Source organism: Mustela lutreola, chromosome 7 (genome assembly GCF_030435805.1).
Source record: "Mustela lutreola isolate mMusLut2 chromosome 7, mMusLut2.pri, whole genome shotgun sequence".
NCBI classification, from domain to species: domain Eukaryota; kingdom Metazoa; phylum Chordata; class Mammalia; order Carnivora; family Mustelidae; genus Mustela; species Mustela lutreola.
In genome coordinates, this window is record NC_081296.1 from 147,740,846 (window position 1) to 147,761,439 (window position 20,594).

The 20,594-nt window shown below is 48.4% G+C and overlaps 1 protein-coding gene across 7 annotated transcripts in view; it reads right to left on the bottom strand.

Moving 5' to 3' along the window:
- SETD3 (SET domain containing 3, actin N3(tau)-histidine methyltransferase) overlaps positions 1-20,594 on the bottom strand; it is an 85,850-nt gene that overhangs the window by 49,791 nt on the left and 15,465 nt on the right. For all 7 annotated transcript variants that reach the window (XR_009355864.1, XM_059183074.1, XM_059183075.1 and 4 more), the window contains 4 exons: positions 19,482-19,574; positions 16,043-16,191; positions 13,527-13,599; positions 12,973-13,229 (listed from right to left, as the gene is read on the bottom strand). Coding sequence is in view for 6 of the 7 variants with exons in the window: in XM_059183074.1 (XP_059039057.1) it covers positions 12,973-13,229; positions 13,527-13,599; positions 16,043-16,191; positions 19,482-19,574 (572 nt within the window). In the remaining variant the exon portion in view is untranslated. The remainder of the gene's footprint in view (positions 1-12,972; positions 13,230-13,526; positions 13,600-16,042; positions 16,192-19,481; positions 19,575-20,594) is intronic.

The window sequence follows — 20,594 nt, forward strand, 5'->3', positions numbered from 1 at the left end:
GCAAAAGGCAAGGGAAGCAAGGGAAAAAATGAACTACTGGGATTTCATCAAGATCAAAAGCTTTTGCACAGCAAAGGAAACAGTTAACAAAATCAAAAGACAACTGACAGAATGGGAGAAGATATTTGCAAACGACATATCAGATAAAGGACTAGTGTCCAGAATCTATAAAGAACTTAGCAAACTCAACACCCAAAGAACAAATAATCCAATCAAGAAATGGGCAGAAGACATGAACAGACATTTCTGCAAAGAAGACATCCAGATGGCCAACAGACACATGAAAAAGTGCTCCATATCACTTGGCATCAGGGAAATACAAATCAAAACCACAATGAGATATCACCTCACACCAGTCAGAATGGCTAAAATCAACAAGTCAGGAAATGACAGATGCTGGCGAGGATGCGGAGAAAGGGGAACCCTCCTACACTGTTGGTGGGAATGCAAGCTGGTGCAGCCACTCTGGAAAACAGCATGGAGGTTCCTCAAAATGTTGAAAATAGAACTGCCCTATGACCCAGCAATTGCACTATTGGGTATTTACCCTAAAGATACAAATGTAGTGATCCAAAGGGACACATGCACCCGAATGTTTATAGCAGCAATGTCCACAATAGCCAAACTATGGAAAGAACCTAGATGTCCATCAACAGATGAATGGATCAAGAAGATGTGGTATATATACACAATGGAATACTATGCAGCCATCAAAAGAAATGAAATCTTGCCATTTGCAACAACATGGATGGAACTAGAGCGTATCATGCTTAGCGAAATAAGTCAAGCAGAGAAAGACAACTATCATATGATCTCCCTGATATGAGGAAGTGGTGATGCAACATGGAGGCTTAAGTGGGTAGAAGAATAAATGAAACAAGATGGGATTGGGAGGGAGACAAACCATAAGTGACTCTTAATCTCACAAAACAAACTGAGGGTTGCCGGGGGGAGGGGGTTGGGGAGAAGGGGGTGGGATTATGGACATTGGGGAGGGTATGTGATTTGGTGAGTGCTGTGAAGTGTGTAAACCTGGTGATTCACAGACCTGGGGATAAAAATATATGTATATAAAAAATATATGTTTATAAAAAATAAAAAAAAAAAAAAATGTCCTTTCTAAAGCACAGAAGTTATAAATAGAGGCTGGTAGAGTCAGTCTAGGAGCAAGGGGAAGAAGACGCACCTGAGCCAGCACACTCTAGAAATCTCACGGTCATTCTAGCTCCTCGGATCCAGTGTGTCACAGATGCTACCAATTCTACCTCTGAGTACCTCTCACATTGCTCAGGCTAGCTGGTCTTCTGGTCTCCCCGCTTCTGAGGTCATCGACCAGCAAGCAAGCAAACCCAGGCCGCTGTGGCCCGATGGCTGCCATGGCTCCCCATCGTATGAGGACACAAACCCCAAGGCCTGCTAACAGCCCTCGAGCCGGGCTCCTGCCGCATTTTCAGCCTTGTTCACTCCCTCCTTCTGTCTATCCCTACCCCTCTGTGCCCTCCAACCCAACTCCTGTGAGCAGGCCATTCTGTTGCATCTTCTTGTTTTTTATATCCAGTGCAGGAAATTCCCTTCACAACATTGCTGAAGGGCACTCAAACCCAGCAGCTCATTAATGACACCAAGAGCAAGGTTGGCATTTTATTTTTTATTTTTTAATTTATTTGAGAGAGAGAGAGGGAGAGCGCACAAGCAGGGGGAACAGCAGAGGAAGAAGCATCCCTGTTGAGCAGGGAGCCCGACGTGGACTCATCAGGACCTGAGCCAAAGGCAGACACTTAACCAAATGAGCTGCCCCAAGGCTGGCACTGTAAAAACACATTTATATCCACTGATATCTCAGCTGCACTTGCAAAGACAGCCTGGGACAGGCTCGATTGTAATTGTGGAAACTGAGGCTCGGGGAGTTTGGGCGATGTGAGCAGGTATCACACACAGACCAACCACGTAAGCCACAGACAGCCCTCTTGTCCCACGCACACTGGCCTGAGCCACAGAAGCGACAGACACCCTGCAGGGGTTCAGGCGTCAGACTTCTGGGAGCTGGTCCCCACAAACCTGCAGTGACTTCCCTCCACTCGGGGGCTGGGCCTCTCCTGGGCTTGGGCTGTCCTTCCAGGCTCCTCTGGCTACGCACTGCTAACCTCCACATCCAGACCTTCAGTACTGCCCTCGGTCAGACAGTCCTGCCTTTCAAGCCACAACCATCTGACCGCCCCAGGCATCCCAGAGCTCAGAGAGCTGTCACTGCCTCAGTTTACCATTTGTGTTCTTCTGTGTTTCCTGCCAACTGGGTGCCTCCTGTCTCTACATAAACTCTGAAAAGGCAAGGACCTCCTACTCTTTGATCTCCTTGTAGCACCTGCCACTGAACCGGAGACCCAGGCACTCCGTAAAACTCCATTACTATCAGCAAATATTTCAGATAGTTATTGGACTTACTTAAAAAAAGAGAGACTCTTACAATTTTTTTCCCTGATGAGATTCAGTGTAAATAAAGAAGATAAACACAGTTTTCATGCTGTGTTTCGGACTACTACTCCTTAGAACTCACTTCTTTTAGGCTGAAAAAGTACAGTTGACTTGCGAAAGGAAAAACTACCCAAATCAAATTATGTGGCAAAGCCTGAGGACTACAGAACAGAGGGGGCCAAATGCAACAGCTCTCCACGCGCTGATGGTCACGGGGCACTCTGCGGCAGTCTCACGTGAGGTGGGACGCCCAGCAACCTCCAGGAGGAATCCCTCAGCAAGAGGGTCAGGAAGAACATCCCCGCCTCAGGTGTCTCCAGGTCACCAAGCAGAGCGGAGGAGGGGTGGTTCACTGGCGCGACCCAGAGAGCCCCCATGAGGCTCAGCACATTCACAAGCCCTGCTGGGGAGGCTCACCAGGGGACCCAGTGGCGGGAGGATGTGCATCATCTAAAAGAAGATCCACTAAGAAGGGGTAGAAAAATGGCCCAGTTGGAACTGGGAGAACTACCCTCAGAGAACTGCTGGAATCCGAGCATAAGGCCAGGCAGTGAACACGGGGTAAGGACGAGAAAACAGGAGGGGCGCCTGGGGGGCTCAGTTGCTTGGGCGGCCGCCTTCGCCTCAGGTCCTGATCCTCGGGTCCTGGATCCAGCCCCAGGTCTGGTTCCCTGCTCAGCGGGGAGTCTGCTTCTCCATGTCCCTCTGCCCCTCCCCCTGCTCATGCTCTCTCTTGCTTGCTCTCTCTCAAAAATAAAATCTTCTAAAAAAAATTAAGTAAAAGCAGAGGATCTGATAAATTTTTCCTTCACTGCAAACTTCTCTGGGAAGACACAGGAAAGAAGGAAGGACAGGGATGTCCATGGCCACCGAAGCCTCAAGCAGAGGGAGGAATGTTCTGTTAGACACAGGACAGTCCTCACGTGGGCTCCTCTGCCATCCCATCAGGTTTAGCATGTGTCCCAGCAGGGAGAAGAGTGTTTGCCAGGGAACAAACCAGAAAAAACTGCCTGTCTATAAAGACACAGCTCTGCAGAGACCAACTTGGGGAGTGAGGACAGCCCAGACTCCAGCCCCTCACCTCCCCCAGAGGCCCTGGCCACACCTGGCTTCCGTGTGCAGATCTGGAAGGCACCTGGTCCCCCTGCTCAACAAGCTACAGCCAAACCTCCTGTGTGGTGAGCACTGTGCAGAGCAGTGGCACACAGTGCCCAGGACAGAAGGGCCCTGCCCGTGGAGCTCGCGCTCCAGAGAAGAAATGGATAAATCCGAGAGCAGGTGCCGTGGGAGAAGCAAACAGTATGCTCACTGTGATGGCTCGCTTTACGTGGCAACTTGGCTGGGCCTCGGTGCCCCGACACTTGGTTGTTCCGGATGTTGCTACAAGGCTCTTCTGGGTGCGGCTAACATGTAAACTGGTTAGCTAGGAGGAAAGCCGATTGCCCTACCTAATGCGGGGGGCTTCAATCAGCGAAGGCCTCCGCAGAGCCAGCTGCAAGCCAGAGGGAACCCTCCGGGAGAGCACCTCTGGAATCCAACCGCAGCGCCCGCTCCCTCTAGGGTCTCCCCCTGCTGGTCGTCCTGTAAATTCCAGAGCTACCAGCCTCCAGAACTACTTGAGGGAACTCCTGAAAATACTTCTCCTTCTCTATGTAAGTACATATTGTCGCCTTCCTTGAGAGCGGCTGATGACTACACAGCGGTTGCAGCCTAAACCATTCACGCCAGCAGACATCACGCACAGCACAGCTCTGCGGGGAAGGAATGGAGCTTGGGTCGGCCAACAAGGGCGCTCACAAACGCGTTTACTCACAAGGGGGCTTATCCTGGGTCTCAGAAACAGGAGCAAGTCTCATTCTCCAGCATACAGAAAAAAACCAACCAAAATCCTGTCCCATAGGTGAGGGAATTTACAAATCCAGACCTTAGGGGAGACTGATAGAAAAAAGCAGGTTTCAAGAAAGATTTTTCTTTGATGCTTGTTTTTAAACTTGCAGGGATTTCACAAAGTTCTATTGCTCCGAGCAGTGGGAAGAGCCAGGGCTGGTCAAGCGGGGCCGTTAGACGGAAGGAACTGTGAGAAGGACGGGTCTGCAGTGATGGGAAGTGGGACACACAGCCCCCAGGGTGGGTGCGTGGGGCATTCTGGGGCGTCAGTCCTGACTCAGCATCAGCAGCTCTGGCCAGCGTTCCCACCCTCAGCCTGTCTCCTCCCCGAAGAGGGTGATGCCCAGCGACGAGGTAACAAGAAGGACTAGCAGAGCCTCACCAAGGACCCTGGCCCACCAGTGCCACATAGAGGCCTAGGCTCAGTGAACAGTGTCTTAGGAACGAGGCCCCGTCTCTGACTCTGAGGCTTGAACTACTCCACACACAAATTTAACTACCAGGGACCTGGTCCTGGCATTGGGGGTTTCTTTGAAATCTAGTTTGGCTAATTCTGTGTCAGATTCATATGGGAAGACACCAGTTCCCAGCTCCTCCTCACCACGAGAATAACAGGAGAGAAAGTCCCCGTCACAGTACCTGACACAGCAGGCATGACCACAAATGCGGATTCCCCTTCCTTCAGGCGTCCTGCCACCAGGGACATGTATGCACAATCTTGCCCCGTGGCTCTGTCCGCCATACCTGTGGAGGTGCCTCTAAGAACACGCTTACGCCTGGGTGATACATAAAGTAGGATACGGGGACAATTTACGGGTCTGCTCTGTGGGACTTCTGTTCCTGACCCTGATCAGGCACAACGGAAGATTTCTGAAGGATCCCAGGATCCCAAGTCAGGCAAGCAGAGAAAGGCGAGGGAGGCTGTGGCCCGGGAGGAGGGCTGCAGGGACAGGCAGGGGTGGGAGACGGGGCAGCTCTAGCAAGCAGGGCAGACAGAAGATGCCAAGTCTGCATGTGAGAACTGCAGCAGGAGGACATGGAACATGGGGCTGCCCAGCCTCCCCTGTACGCACACCACTAAGCGCCCTCCGGCAACGTCCTCCCTCAGTCGGCAAGACAGGAACACCAACCACTGCCAGGGTATCAGGCCCACTCTCCACAATTAGAACCACGAATACAGAGAAAAAGCACTTCATTCCTTGAGCTCCCCAAAGGCTGCTGAAACTTAAGCTGGAAAAAACCAGAGGAAACAAGGCCCACTCACGGATTCCGGAAGGTGAGGTCCACACCCGTCTGCCCTGCTCTACGGGGTGCAAAACAGGTGAACAGAGTTAAAGACACAAATTAGATTTTTTAATGACCTATCTGCAGCCTTTTTTGATGAAAATAACATACACATTTAGAATGGGTAATTTATAAAATCAGGAAGCTTAGGTAAGGGCATGATAAGGACAACACTCTTGCACATTTAACACAAATTAATAACGGTCAAGGTCAGCTATCAGGAACAAGCAAGGATGCAGGTCAGGCCGTTTCAGGGAGACAGCCAGAGGCTCTAACAAAGATTGGAAGGGCACTGGAAACTCTCAAGGGAATCCGCAAGCTGCACTGATTTCCTAAAGCTCTGGTGTTTTCACGTTTTCCACATCATTACAAATGGAATCAGTAAAGATAACAGTAAGAGAGGAGTGCCAGCTTCTCCACAGCTTGCAAGAAAAGCCAGCGGCAGTGGTGTGGGTTCCTCTGAGAGGGAGCCTCTCCGGCCTCTGCACAGCACGAGACAGGCTAGCCGGGAGGGGCATCTCTACAGCTGGAAAAAGTGACCAGAAGCTGAGCCCCATGCGGGCTCCTGCCCTGACCCCAACCAGCAGTGGCCTCACACCCAGCAGGCCTCCCCCAGCTTCTGTAAGAGAACCCAAGGGAGATTTTAAATAAAAGTGTTCTGCCCTGTGGCGCCTGGGTGGCTCAGTGGGTTAAGGCTCTGCCTTCGGCTCAGGTCATGATCTCAGGGTCCTGGGATCGAGCCCCGCATCGGGCTCTCTGCACAGAAGGGAGCTCTGCTTCCCCCCCCCTCTCTCTGCCTGCCTCTCTGCCTACTTGTGATCTGTCAAATAAATAAATAAAATCTTAAAAAAAAAAAAGTGTTCTGCCCTTAAAACCAGAACACTTCTTTGTCTCAAAATTAAAGACCAGAAACAACCTTAGAGATTCAAGGACACAGGCACAGGCATGGGGCTAGCAGACCTGCTCTGACCCCAGCCCAGGGTGTGGGCGCCCTGGGGCTCTGGCCAGCTGCCCCACACCTTCACAGCTGTGAGTCCGCAGCTGCAAAGGGTGAGCGACCAGCCCCTCGCAGGTAAGTGGAAGGATGACAGTCCTCCAGAGAGAGCGAGATGGGCTGGGCTCAGGGTTTCCTGCCCTGTGTTCCGGAGCCCTCCTACCCACCTCGGCCCGGCCCAGCCTCCTCCGCCAGTCCCAGGCGGCACAGAGCACGGAAAGTCCTTACCTGATGGGAAGAGGCCCCAGTCAACTCAGACGAGCAACCTGCGAACAGAAATCTTCCTGTCTCTCTGCATCCCGCAGCCTCTACCCAGCCCGTTACCATGACAGCCAAGGAATAAATACGGGCTCATGCTCTTGCATCCGACACCTCCAAACCTAGCCATCAGCCTCCTCTGCCCTCCCCGTCACCATCACCTGCGACTCTGCTCCCTCCCTCTTCACTTCTTGGCTATTCACAGATGTGGCGTTGCCGTGAAGCTGGCTGAGAACAAAAATGTCCCCTTCGGAACGTGTTTGCCTCTGAGGAAAAACACCCACACGGGAACGAGGTCAGGAGGCTAGAATCCTCATGGGTCCATTTTCAACTTTGTGCTACGTGCGCAACTTTTCTGTAAGCCTAAAAGTCCATTCCAGAACAAAACACTGAAAAAGAAAATCTCTGGGCACGCCTGGATAGCTCAGTCATCTGAGTGTCCGACCCTTGATCTCAGCTCAGGTCCTGGAATCGAGCCCCACATCGGGCTCCACGCTTGGCCAGCAGTCTGCTTATTCCGTCCCTCTGCTCCTCCCGACCTTGTGCTCTCTATCTAAAATAAATATAAGCTTTAAAAAAAAAAAAAAAAAAAAGAGAGAAAAGAAAAAAGAAAATCTCTATTCCCAGAGATCCAGGTGTGCTGCCCACCCCGCCACACACACTCAAGTACAGTTGAAAAATGCAATAACCCAGCGGGCACACAGGCTAAAAACAAAAGACAGGGCAGTAAATCCAAGGTTGGGAGGAGGCGGCAGGTTGGTGTACCCGCAAAGGAAGACTCTAAGGGCAGTTTCCAGGCAGAGGGGAAGGACCACCAGCACAGGAGAAGCTGACCATGGAGACCCCACGCCGCCTGCCCACAGGCTATCTGCCGCCAGAGAAGACAGTGACAGGAGGACACACGCAGGTTCTCCCTCTCGGTGCTGCTCCGGCACACATTACCTACACGCAGCTCTACAAACAGCTCTGCGTGGTGAGGGGTGTCTCCCAAGAGGCTCTGGGTGCCGGGGTCTTCAGAATAAGCTAGGGCCCAGAGCCTTCTGCTCTAACTGGACACCCGGCCCCGAAGGCACTGTGTAGGAGCAGAGTCTACGAGCGGACTGGAGCTTCAGGAAAACATAGGCTAAATCCATCCGACAACGCCCATCTCGTGCTACTCTTGTGTGCCTCCGTCAGAGACCGTTAGAACGGCGAGAAGCGGGAAGAGCAACTGTTCGTACCGGGCCACAGCCGTCACGGAGCGCCAAGAGCCAAGCGTGACATCTTCCTCTGCCTCTTGGTAGGCTCTGTTTGCGGCCAAGTTGTGAGTATGACTGCTCAAATCTTCTGCCACTACAGCCCAGGCTAGGTGGGAGAAGTGGCCTGTTCAAGGAAGAAAGCCAACTCAAGGCCGCCTAACTCCGTCCCGAAGCACAGGGCAGGCAGAGTGGAACGCTCAACGGAAACTCACGGCAGCTAACACACAAGTGGGCTTCTCCATCTCCAACCCTTCCGCCCGACCTCTCGCGCTGTCTGAGTGACACAAAGGACAAAACCCAAGTAAGGTGGACAAATCATGCAAATTAGATCAATGGAAAACCAGTCATTCTACAGATATGCCTCTATTCTAACAAACCTCACACAGTTGCATTTCCTTCCGCGAGCATCACATTCAGGCTCAGCCACTCAGGAAAATGTGCATGTCCCCGGAGAGCTCTTAACCTCAGGACAAGCGGGCACCCCACAGTGCGGGGCCTGGTCCAGCAGGTGGGACTACAAATCACACTGTCCACTCATAGGACCTGTTCATTTGTTTTTCACTGGTGCTGGGGAGCGATACACAAGCTACGGTTCATCTGTGTTAAGTCAGGTCAAATCTGATGGGATTTCTTCCCTTCACACAATTACACTACTTCAGAGCTGGGTTTAAGCCAAACCCTGCTGTTCCACTGATGTCTGTCCCAACATTGGTCCCATATTTCCAGGCAGGAGTCTTACCTTAGAGCTGAACTTTCGAACGTCCTGGTCTGCTAAGTGACTCTTATGGGTTCAAAGTTCTGCCCTGGTTTTAAAGGGCCAAGTTCTGCCTTCTACCATTAATCCTCTATCCTGCGCTGGTCCCCATTTCACAGACTGACAGAAATTTTACCACCCCTTACGGTTCTCAAACCACACGAGCCTTTTCCAGGATCTGGCTGAGCCACAGCTCCTAATTTAGCTTCCCGAGTCTGAGCGGGGACACTTCTCAACTGTTGGGCTACAGTACAAGACTTCACCAGCAGGCGCTCTGTCTGCGTCCACAGTCCGCTCCCCTGGCTCCCTGAGTCCAAGGCTCCCGGTTACACGCTATCCTCTGCTGAACACGTAAAGGAAACCCTGTATACTGAACATCTCAAGAACACCATGTCAATACAGGATAAAAAACTGGAAAGACCATAAAGCCCAAGCCCCTTCTCTACCCATGAGAACCAGCAGAGGCTTGCAAACACTTCGGAACACAAAGTACGCTGAACTAACACCCGGCCGCTCTAAAACTCCCTCGTCTATGAAAATACCTCTGGCAGAAAAGAGTGCAGGGAATCACTCTTCTAGTGGTTAGCTAACAACAACCAAAGAGAAAGACAGACAAACATGAAAATAACGAAATTCAATGAAGAGAAGTCTACGTAAAGGAACTTACAGTGGCTAGAAGGAAGCACTGATAAGCCCTCCAGCACCGGAAGCAAGACGTAAGGCCGAAGCACACACTGCCCTTTTTTGCATCCTTTTCTCAGGGTCTGGGGATCACTGGTGCAGACGCCCGGAACCAAGTCATGCCTGCACTCACGCTGCTGGTGCGAGCAGAGCTAGTGGCTAAGAGCTGTGGCTGGCAGACCTTCGAGCCAGCATTCAGCTCAGAAGAAAAATAACGGGTTTCAGGTGCAATGCCCAGGCCCAGGCAGATGACAGTAAATGGGACACCGGAAAGGAACTGGGACCCTCCCTCAAATGGTACATAAACATTCATGCGAGACGGCATGCGTCCATTTCTCTGGGAAGAGGGACGCCAGACCCTTAAAAGGTTAAGAGCCACGGTGCCCCACAAAACAAAAGTGAGGGCAGGTCACCGCAAGGAAGACGTTGATATGAACTGAGGCAACACGGCTCACTCTCTCTGCCTAAGTGGTGACGCACTGACGGAGCGACCCTCTGCAACGGAGCAAAAGCCTCACAGCTGGTCCTGGGACAGCATGAGAAAGAGGCAGAGTCTGGTGCCGAGGTGAGAAAACCTGACCTACCAAACAATGCTAACATTTGTGTTTACACTGGATCGTTACTGAAGATTCCACGAGCAATGAGAACATTCTAAGACCAAAAGAGCAGTTGGTCTCAAGCTCTAATTTTTAAAAAGGTAACTTCTGCTTGAGTCTGTTTTACTTGGTGAAGAATGCTCATGGGAGGGGAACCCCCCCCCACCCCAGCCTGGATCCTTCTCGAGCCATGGCTACTTGCCCCATCAGGCTTCCTGTGCTCCTACCTCAACTGGCACTTAAATCAAACCGCTGACTAGGAAATTTCCCACAAAATCTTGTTAGGATGTACTTCAGTTTGTAATGATTCCCTTCTACTAATGTGAAGGGGGTGTCCCATGTTTTTCTAAAAAAGGACCACAGCTGGACGGACCACGATGTCAGGGTAAAAGTGTTTACTACAGGCAAAGCCGGAATGGGGGCCCCCAGGCACACACAGGGGCAGGTACAGTCCCGGGAGAACCCGGGGCCGTTCTCCTACAATCCCAACCTGACTTGATGGTATGTCACTGAACAAGGTTTTTAAATCAGAGTAAACGAACATTTGCATGAACTGTTGATATTTTAAAACGTGAAACTGAAGCCAGCAACAGTAATGACAAGAGCTCAGGACTCTGAAGCAATTCGGAGTCTGTAATGGGCCGCTCGAGGGGGGACCCTCATCTTGCAGGAATACCCTTCATCGTTCTTGGTGGCGAGGGTGTTCAGTTGGGAAGGTTAACACACACTAATGGAAGTCCCTGCAGACACAGGGGGAGAGGCCACGAAAAACAGTAAAGAACTCGAACTGAGTGACACGGTCTGAAGGAACAAGACACAGAAGAGTAACCCAAACTGAGAATTTCTACAGCAAACACTGCTGTCATCAAGGGCCGTACATACTCATCTGGTCTGCTCTGCAACCCTGGAGTGTGGTGCTATATTATCCCATTTTACAGATAAGGAAACAGGAGCACAGAGACACAGGCAAATGGCGCAGCTCTCAAGGTACTGTGGGGTCTGGACCCTGGCAGGCCAGCTCTGGGGTCCAGCACTCCAAGGAACACATCGCCCCCATGGAGGTGGCTTCAACTGAGATATCCTTCATGGTTCCCAGAGGAAACTGCACTCTTAAAGGCCACAGGCGCCGAGGTCCAGCACCGCACTTAGGTGCTCTGATGAATAGCCCTAGTTGGGCTCACGATAGTTACACTGAAAAATGGGGCAGATATTTTAATCCTACAGATGAGGAAACCAATCAGAGGGGTAAAGCACCAAGAGCTGACCTCCAAGTTAATGCAAGGGATGCGGTGCTGACCCCCACCCAATCAAAAAATCTACGTATTGGGGCACCCGGGTGGCTCAGTGGGTTAAGCATCTGCCTTGGGCTCAGGTCATGATCCTGGGGTCCTGGGATCGAACCCCACGTCAGGTTCCCAGCTCAGCACGGAGTCTGCTTCTCCCTCTCCCTCTGCCTGCTTGTGCTCTCTCTCTCTCTTTCTGTCAAATAAATAAACAAAATCTTTTCTTTTTTAAGTATACATATAACTTTTGACTCCCCAGAAACTTAACTACCAATAGCTTACTGTTGACCAGAAGTGCTACCAATAAACTAAACAGTTGGTTTATGTATGTTATACATACTATATTCTGTATCCTCATAGTAAAGAGGGAGAAAAGAAAATGTTATCAAGAGAATCATAAGAGTAAATACATTGACAACACTGCACCGTACTTATCGAAAATAACCGTGTATGAGGGGGCCTATACCGCTTAAACCCGTGCTGTTCAAGGGTTAACTGTAAATCCAAATTCTATTTCAATAGCAAGTGAGATATGGAATCTAGATTTCAACTCGGGCTCATCTTACGACGAAGCCTGAGTTCTGTCTGTTCAGTCAGGTCCTGATGAGATCATCAGTCAGGAATGATGGCAATCTTCGGCATCACACTGGCACCTGACACACTCTGTGCTATATATACCCACAAAGCAAGATTACTTGACTTTAGCAATACTAACATTCTGGGTTGGAAAATTCCCCATTTGGGGGCTGCCCTATACATCCAAGGAAGTTTAGTATCACCCCCACTGCCACGTATCGGATACAGCAGCCCCGGAGCTAGTTGTCGAGCAACTGAGAAAAGGGAGAGTCAGGGCAGAGACACTCCCTGGTCTCAGCTCGGGAGGGAACCGCGACACTTGCTCTGACTCGTCTCATGGCAGTTCAACAGGAGAGGAAAGGTAACACCAGCTGCACTGCCAAGACACAGAAAGGAGTAACCAGGTAATAGGTAAAACTCAAATGTGCACAACCATACGGAAGTTTTTATAGGACACTTTCACTTAGAACTAATTAAAATTAATACACAGCACACTCTGAAAGACAAAAGAACTCGGCATTCTAAGTTAGCAAATTAACTGTCACTATAATTTAGTAAAATACATGTCAACCTTTATATGAAAAACCCAGAAAGGGTCTTTCATTTCCCTGGAAAATTTATACACGGAGCACCTTTTTGTATTAGACACATTTTACAGCTTCTTGAGTTCTGTTGTAATCTTTCCTTTTCAGAAAAGCTCGGAGACTTTCCTAACTTAGGAACGAGGGCTGCTTATATTAACACCGGAAATCAGATATGTTCAAACCACACTTCAGGGATATTTCTGTACCAAAACAGACAGTGGACTAGAATCAGAATGCCTTTTACCTTAAAGAAGCACAAAGTTTAAGCATGTGTAATAAAATGTGAGGCAGAACATTTAGGCCATCAATTTCTCTTTCTTCCTCACTCTGTTAAGTGTACATGTGAACAGTAAGCAGCCACTCACCTGAATGACCTTATAGAAGTAGGCGTACTGCCGAGCCGTGTTCTTATATTGGCTGAAGACGTCGTGGATAGCTTGTGTGGACTGGAGGTCTCGGACTTCATCTTCCTCAAAGTAGAGAGGAGTGTCGTACTCGCTGGGGAGGGTCTGAATGTAGGGCTGCCAGAAAGAGTTCGGGTCGGCGCGCTCACACAGCAGGTGAAAGGCCAGTGTGATATTTCCCATAGCTTGAAGAATCCGGTCTTGAGAATACAAGGGCCCTGAATGAACCCAGAGGTTACCAGCGTTAAGTTAAAAAAGCACCTTAAAAAGTATTCATTCAAAATAATTAAAGTTACAGAAATAACTGGAAAGTTTTGTAATATTTAAAGTAACATGCAACTTTCTTCTGACATTCTTCTACTATGTCGCATTACAAGCATGCCAAACAATGTGAATTTGGGGGAATATTTCGCTAGTTTGAGAAAACACCCAAATATGGTCCTTAGCACCATAAAATAAAATTTCATATTTTTATCATTTGCACTTTGCCTTGAACAGTCAGAAATTATTCTCACCCAACACTGAATTTTTAGCAGATTCAACAGTCATTAGTAATTTTCGTGGAACCCATAAAAATAATTCTTCTGCCTAGGAGAAAAAAAATAAGAAAATCATATAATCATCAAAACATGTCACAATCTTCAGCCCCCTTCATCCGCAGTCAGAAAGCCAATCACACAACCACACATGAAATACTGTTTAAGGTTGCACATTAGCACTCTGTTTCTAACTATCAAATGTACTTTTATTTTTTATTTTTCTTAAGATTTTATTTGAGATAGCAAGACAGAGAGAGAGCATGAGCATGGAGGAAGGGCACAGGGAGAGGAAGAAGCAGGCTCTCCACTAAGCAGGGAGCCTGATGTGGGGCTTTATCCCAGAATCCTGAGATCTCGACCCGAGCTAAAGGCAGATGCTTAACTGACTGAGCCATCCAGGCACCCCAATATGTATTTTTAAATGTAAGTATTTGTGGTTTACTTAGATAAGTAGAAGCAGGGTTTAAAATCCTACTTCCAAGAGAAAAACTAACCATAGGGGCACCTAGGTGGCTCAGTTGGTTAAGCATCTGCTTTAGGTTCAGGTCATGATCCCAGGGTCCTGGGATCAAGCCCCACATCAGGCTCCTTAGTCAGCAGGATGCCTGCTTCTCCCTCTCCCTCTGCCTGCTGCTCCCCCTGCTTGTGCTCTCTGTCAAATTAATAAATAAAATATTTTTTAAAAAAGAAAGAAAAACTAACCATATATATTGAGAAAACAGATGAAAAAAACGGGACTTTCAACTTTAATCTGAAGTAAACATAGCCATTTGGAGTGAAGCACAAAACTATTCTTTGCCGCACTTGCGTTTTTTAAAGTTCAAAAAGCAAAACAAAACAAAACCTCAATCTCCAACAAAAATCTGAACCTGTCGATGTAAACTGCTCCTGCTATTGCATTTTTGAAGCCAGAGGAACATTCCTTCCTCAATATGCTTGTCTTTTGTACAACGGTTACCAGCAAAAGCACAGGTCTCTAGGACATATTTTGGTTTACTGAGTTTTTTCCCCGAAATATTATTTCTTGCCAATATGAGAGGTTTCTTTTTGGTACGTGCTGTATATGTATAGCTTACAACATGCAAAGAGTAGTGCCTTGACTGTGGTGACGATGTCACAAGCATGTGCACACGTCCAACCTCTCACAGTGTCAACACTGAACATGCAGTTTCCCCCTTCTACCTCAATAAAGCTTAAACATGCACATGGTGAAGACAGACCACAGCTAAGATAACTGGGGCGGCGTCCACAGAAATGACGCTTCTCGGATATACGAGAAGAAGGTGCAACATCCTGGTTACTCTCGCCTTCTGCCAAGGTCTACCATTTGGATTCTGTTTATGCGTGTCTCTTCCCCTACTACAGATTATAAACATCATGAAGGAAGAGACCGCAGTTTTTTTGGAAGGCTGGTAAAATAATGAGCAAGGTACTCTTCACATACTCTTCACATCTGATAGGTATCTAGTAAACGGGTATATGCTTTATCAACGTATCAATGAAAGGTTAACTACAACTTGACCAAAAGCGTTGCCAAGGTTTGAGGGGGCCCGAATAAATAACACTCATTTCCTCCATCCAAGTTCTGAACCCACTGAGAGAGACACAAGATGACAACAGATGGTCACCCAAAATATCACCTACTGAATCCCAGAATTAGACCGACTCCCCCACCTAGTTACAGGCAGAACTGGAGCCCCACGGGCCTCCCCACGTGTGGCCTGCCCTGTAAAGCACGGAGTGGGGAGAGCACAACGGATGCATGTGGGCAACCAGCTCCCACCAAGAAACAGGCCCAGACCCGTTCCTTCTTCCCAAATCATCAGACAGATTAGGTTACATCTCCTCACTAAGAGAGGCAGGACTGAGGGGCAGAGAGAGGCTGGGAACGTCAGGGTGCTGCTGCTGCCTTCATCTGTAAGGAAAGACCCAGAGCAGAGGAAAAGCACTTGTCCCTTAGCAGGGGAGCAGCTGCTCCCCTTTCCCCTTCTGCTCTGGTGGGACGGTGTCAGCAGGTGGCACTGCCGACCACTCAGTTACCCCCTCCGGAAGCAGTGAGCACCCCAGACCCTGCCCAGCCTACACCCCAATGCCCCCACCTCCCCATCCCGTGTCACAGGTCCTGTGCGCTCCTCCTCCTAACTGCCTGAGCCCACATCCTTCTCTTGAAGCCTCAGAATCCTCTGAGGCATGTTCTGTGGTCTCCTAACATAGAGTCTCTGAAACATGAGCTGACTTGCCCTAGCTCACTGGTTAACAGCACAGCTCCCAGGGACGATACACCGGAGGGGGCTGCCTAGAACACTGGCAAGGCTCTTCCAGGCCCCTGGTTAGCCCAGAGACCCCGCGGCAGGAAGCGGAGTGTTAATGGCACGCTGCCTGTCGCCTATGAGGTCAGAATCAGCCTAGACACCTGTCTCCACAACCTGTGTCTGCCCCGTAGCACAATCCAAGCATGCTGAGGGTCCCCGAACCAAACAGTCAAAACTCACCTTGATATCTCTCGTCGCCCTCAAACCAAAGCCCTCTTCTTTGAAGTTGACCATTTCAAAACCCTCAACGGAGGCTCCATTTTCAGAGGCCCACTTCATTAGGTCAGGAAAGTAATCTTCTCTTTTTCCATCAAAAGTAACAGACAGACCTGTTTCAATCCATGTGTCAGAAAACAAGAGCTACGTTTAGGACCCATACCATTCTTTCTGCTCTCAGAAACTAAAAATCACGCACTGAAAATAGTGATAACGCTATAATCTTGAAATCAAAACTCATCACCAGGTAGAGACTTATGGGGGTGACCATTCTGTAATGTATGCAATACTGACTCCCTATGATGTACACCTGAAACTAATACAATATTTTATGACAATTAAGCTTTAATTACAAAAAAAAAAATCTTTGAAAGAAAAGCTTAAAAAATAAATTGTTTAAAAATTGCTTAGGGGCACCTGGGTGGCTCAGTGGGTTAAAGCCTCTGCCTTCGGCTCAGGTTGTGATCTCAGGGCCCTGGGATCAAGCCCTGCATCGGGCTCTCTGCTCAGCAGGGAGCCTGCTTCCCCCTCTCTCTGCCTACTTGTGATCTCTATCAAATAAATAAATACAATCTTTAAAAAAAAACTGCTTAAATAAACTGAAAAGGACTGAAGTCATACAACATTCTCTGATTACACCATAATCAAATTAGAAATCAACAACAAAAAAAATCTTGAAAATTACCAAATATTTGGAAATTAAACAGAACACTTCTAAATAGCCCTGAGGAGAATCGAATCACACAGAAACAAAAAACAAAACAACAGAACAATAAGTCACCAAGCACAGTATACATCCTAACTAGTGGCAGGAAAGGTGAATTACAATCCTAAACTCCCGTCTGCTGTGGAGAAGCATGTGCTGAGCCCAGGACACAGGACTACTGACTGCTGAGCTAGGCGAGGCGACATGGTGGAAAGGGGAGGGCTCTACCAGCTCACACATAACAGTAGCCATGTTAAGGCCGGCATGCCCAGTCTCACAGGCAGCTTTGCTTCAACTAAATTCCCAGGAAAACAGAAATCAGTAGCTGACATGTGCACAGGAGGCACAGGAGGCGCACTACATGTCTGATTCTGAGAGCACAGAACTAGTCAGCTCTGCAACCGAACATGGTTGAACAGTTTAAATGAGTTGGATCATACATATCTACAAAGGTAACAAAATATAACATTGTGTTTTTAAAAATTCAAGTGCTCTGGGGCTCCTGGGTGGGTGGCTCCTGGGTTAAGTGCCTGACTCTTGGTTTCAGCTCAGGTCGTGATCTCAGGGTCGTGAGATGGAGTCCCGCTTCAGGCTCTGCGGTCAGCAGGGAATCTGCTGGAGAGTCTCTCCCTCTCCCTCTGCCCCTACCCCACTTGCGAGCAAGCACTCTCCTCCTCTAAAATAATAAACAAATCTTTAAAAATTCAAGTGCTCTCATACCATTTATGCAAATTTTTTAAAAATACCACTTGATACCCTTCATTTTTGTGGCGTTATCCATGAAAGAGAACGATAGTCTCCACTTAGACAAACTCCCAAGAGAGCACAAAGGGACTGGGACAGAAGCACGGGGCTTCAGCTACATCTGCAACATTTATTTCCTAAAACCAAATAATGAGGGGCGCCTGGGTGGCTCAGTGGGTTAAAGCCTCTGCCTTCGGCTAAGGCCATGATCTCAGGGTCCTGGGATCGAGTCCCGCATCGGGCTCTCTGCTCAGTGAGGGGCCTGCCTCCCTCTCTCTCTCTGCCTGCCTCTCTGCCTAGTTGTGATCTCTGTCTGTCAAATAAAAAAGTAAAATCTTTAGAAAAAGCAAATAATGAAAAGAGAAGAAAGGACGGAGGGAGGGACCGGGATTGGATCAGCAGGTGGGCAGGAGGGAGAACTTGACTGGTGGGACTAATACAGTTTGGGTAGAAGATTCTTAGGCGTTGTGTTATTTTTTGGACTTTTTGGCATGTTTGTGATATTCAAGGAGATGAAAAGCCATGCCGAAGAAAAACCAGGTTTATCTGACAAACAAAAGGAGAGGAACAGGAACTTCACAAACGTGAGGAGCAGGGTGTGGAGCCCAGCCCAGGTGCCTGTGGCCATGCCAACACGCCACCATCGGTCATCACCTGGCTCTGGGCAGCAGGACGGTACCGGCACAGGCGGCACCACACTGCGTATGCAGAAAGCTGACTTTGTTCGGGACATGCTGAGACTGAAGTCACTCTTTGCTGAGAACTCAGGAACACTCTAACCTCAGGGTGAGTTGTAGTTAGCGGTCTCTGCTGACAATAGACACTCAGGACATTCAAAAACTGCCACACTATAGATCTGGAGAGCCAAGATTGGCAGCCTACCATTTAGAGCAAAGAAATACATTTTAAAGGAACCTGCCACCATTTGCGGTTCAAGACCATCTAAGCTAAAGACTGCATGTTTACAGAAGTACAAGGGAGAGCAATGAAAGCTCAGGGAGCAAATAAAAAAACAAACCCTCTTCTGACTCACTTTCATAGCAGTAAATAAAAATTATAAAACCCTAACCCTAAGAAGGTTCTTCTCACCCTTTTAGACACAGGCTACTTATTATGTTTTCTCCTTCCACCTTCCATGTGGTCCTGCATACCAATCTTTATTTTTTGTGCTTTACAGAACAAAAACAATAGGTATATTGAATAGGCTTTTTCAAGCTGACACTTGGCCCCACTGCCGGCCTGGCTGAGAATCATTAAGATGCCTACTGAATACACCCTGTAAAAACACAGCTTCAGAAACAGAACTATATCTCTTATTTAACCAAGACAGGTTTGAGTTCTTCATAAATCCTGCTAAGACATTAATCTATCAGTGTGTATCTGTGTGTTGACCACTCATGGCATTATGTACTCACCTCAAACCCTCAAGGAAACACAATGTGGAAAAAGCAGATCTAAATATATATTTCATAAAAAATAAAAGTTGTGTCATTTTATTTATTTAAAGATTTTTTATTTGAGAGACAGAATGAGCGACGGGAGAGGACTGAGGGAGAGGGACAAGCAGGCTCCCTGCTGAGCAGGACACCCAATGTGTAGCTCGATCGCAGGACCCCGAGATCATGACCTGAGCCGAAGGCAGGCACTTAACCAACTAAGTCACCCAGGTGCCCCAAAAGTTGTCAGTTTAGCCCCTAGATACAAACACTTTCCCACTATGGCTCAACATTTTTACCCTTTCCAATGCAGGAAGCAGCACCTCAGAAATGGGAGAGATCCCAGGACAGCTTCCTAGTCCATCCTCCCAAACTCCGAGCCCCTTCCGCTGTGACCTTCTACTGTGATCTTCCACACGCAAGAATGACAGCGAGGCCTTCACTAACCTCAAAACATGTCTGACTTGTGTCAAGTCTTTACATGATTCTATTACAATAATTACTCGAAAAAACATACCTTTTTGTTTTTTTCGTATTTTCTCGACTAGAGACCGGATCTGCACATACTCTTCCCACTCCTTCCCTGGGCCAGGTGCGGGGCTACTGCATTCTGTAACACAACAAAAGCCGCGGCACTCAAACACTGCTTGCTTTCAACTTCACCAGCTAGCCTGCAGCACTAAGAGGGCTGGGGTTTTGTTACTGCTGCTGATTTCCTTTTAAAGGACAAAGATATCACAGCTATGATGATAAACGTGGGAAGTATAAACCAGGTATACTTTCAAAGCACATAAACCCTCCAAAGCCATCCATGTGCCACTTACTGTGCTGGGACTGCCATGCCTACGTGTGAGCACGGAGCCCGCAGCTATCTTCCTCCTGCTGCTCTGAAAAATTTTCCTCATAATATACTTGAACATGGGAAAATCTGAAAAGCAAGGCTAAAAATGCAAAACATTTCCCTAAAAACTCTTCTGGATGGATTAAAAAAAAAAAAGATAATCTTAAAAGTCAACGTTTCTTTCTAGTTAAATCCTAGAACAATGGCTCTCTAAAGCAACCAGTTAAATTGGACATAAGGACAATTACTCAACAAACATTTCAGATCCATGTGTAAGGCTCTATATTAAGCATTCTGGGGGAGTCGCAAAAAGAGATGGCACAGGCACTGCTAAAAAGGAAGCGGAGACTCTGCTGGAGGGCCAGAAGCAAAGACCAGCAGCCCTCAAGAATGGTGCCGGTGGTTCTGGAAGGCTGGGTCCGGGACACCTGGCCTATCACATGATCTTTCCTTTTTAAACAACTGTGTGAGTTTAAGGAGAGAGGCTTCTTCCCATGGCCATCTTTGTTCTCTGAAGAAAAGAGTACATGTGGTATATAATTACCACCACCAAGTCATAAGGCTGGGCTGACTCCTAACTATTAAGGTTAACCAGTCATTCTTCCACCAACAAATACCAGCTGGCCCTGCACTATAAGAAGCCAGAGCCTGTCTGCAAGCTGCCCGCAGTCCAGTGCGGGACAGAGGCGGTAAGCAGTGAATACCTCAGTGCTCTACAGGGGGCCCACACTGCTCTGAGGGCCACAGGGGTCCACAGGAGCATCTGGGGAAAGACCTAACCCCGACCTG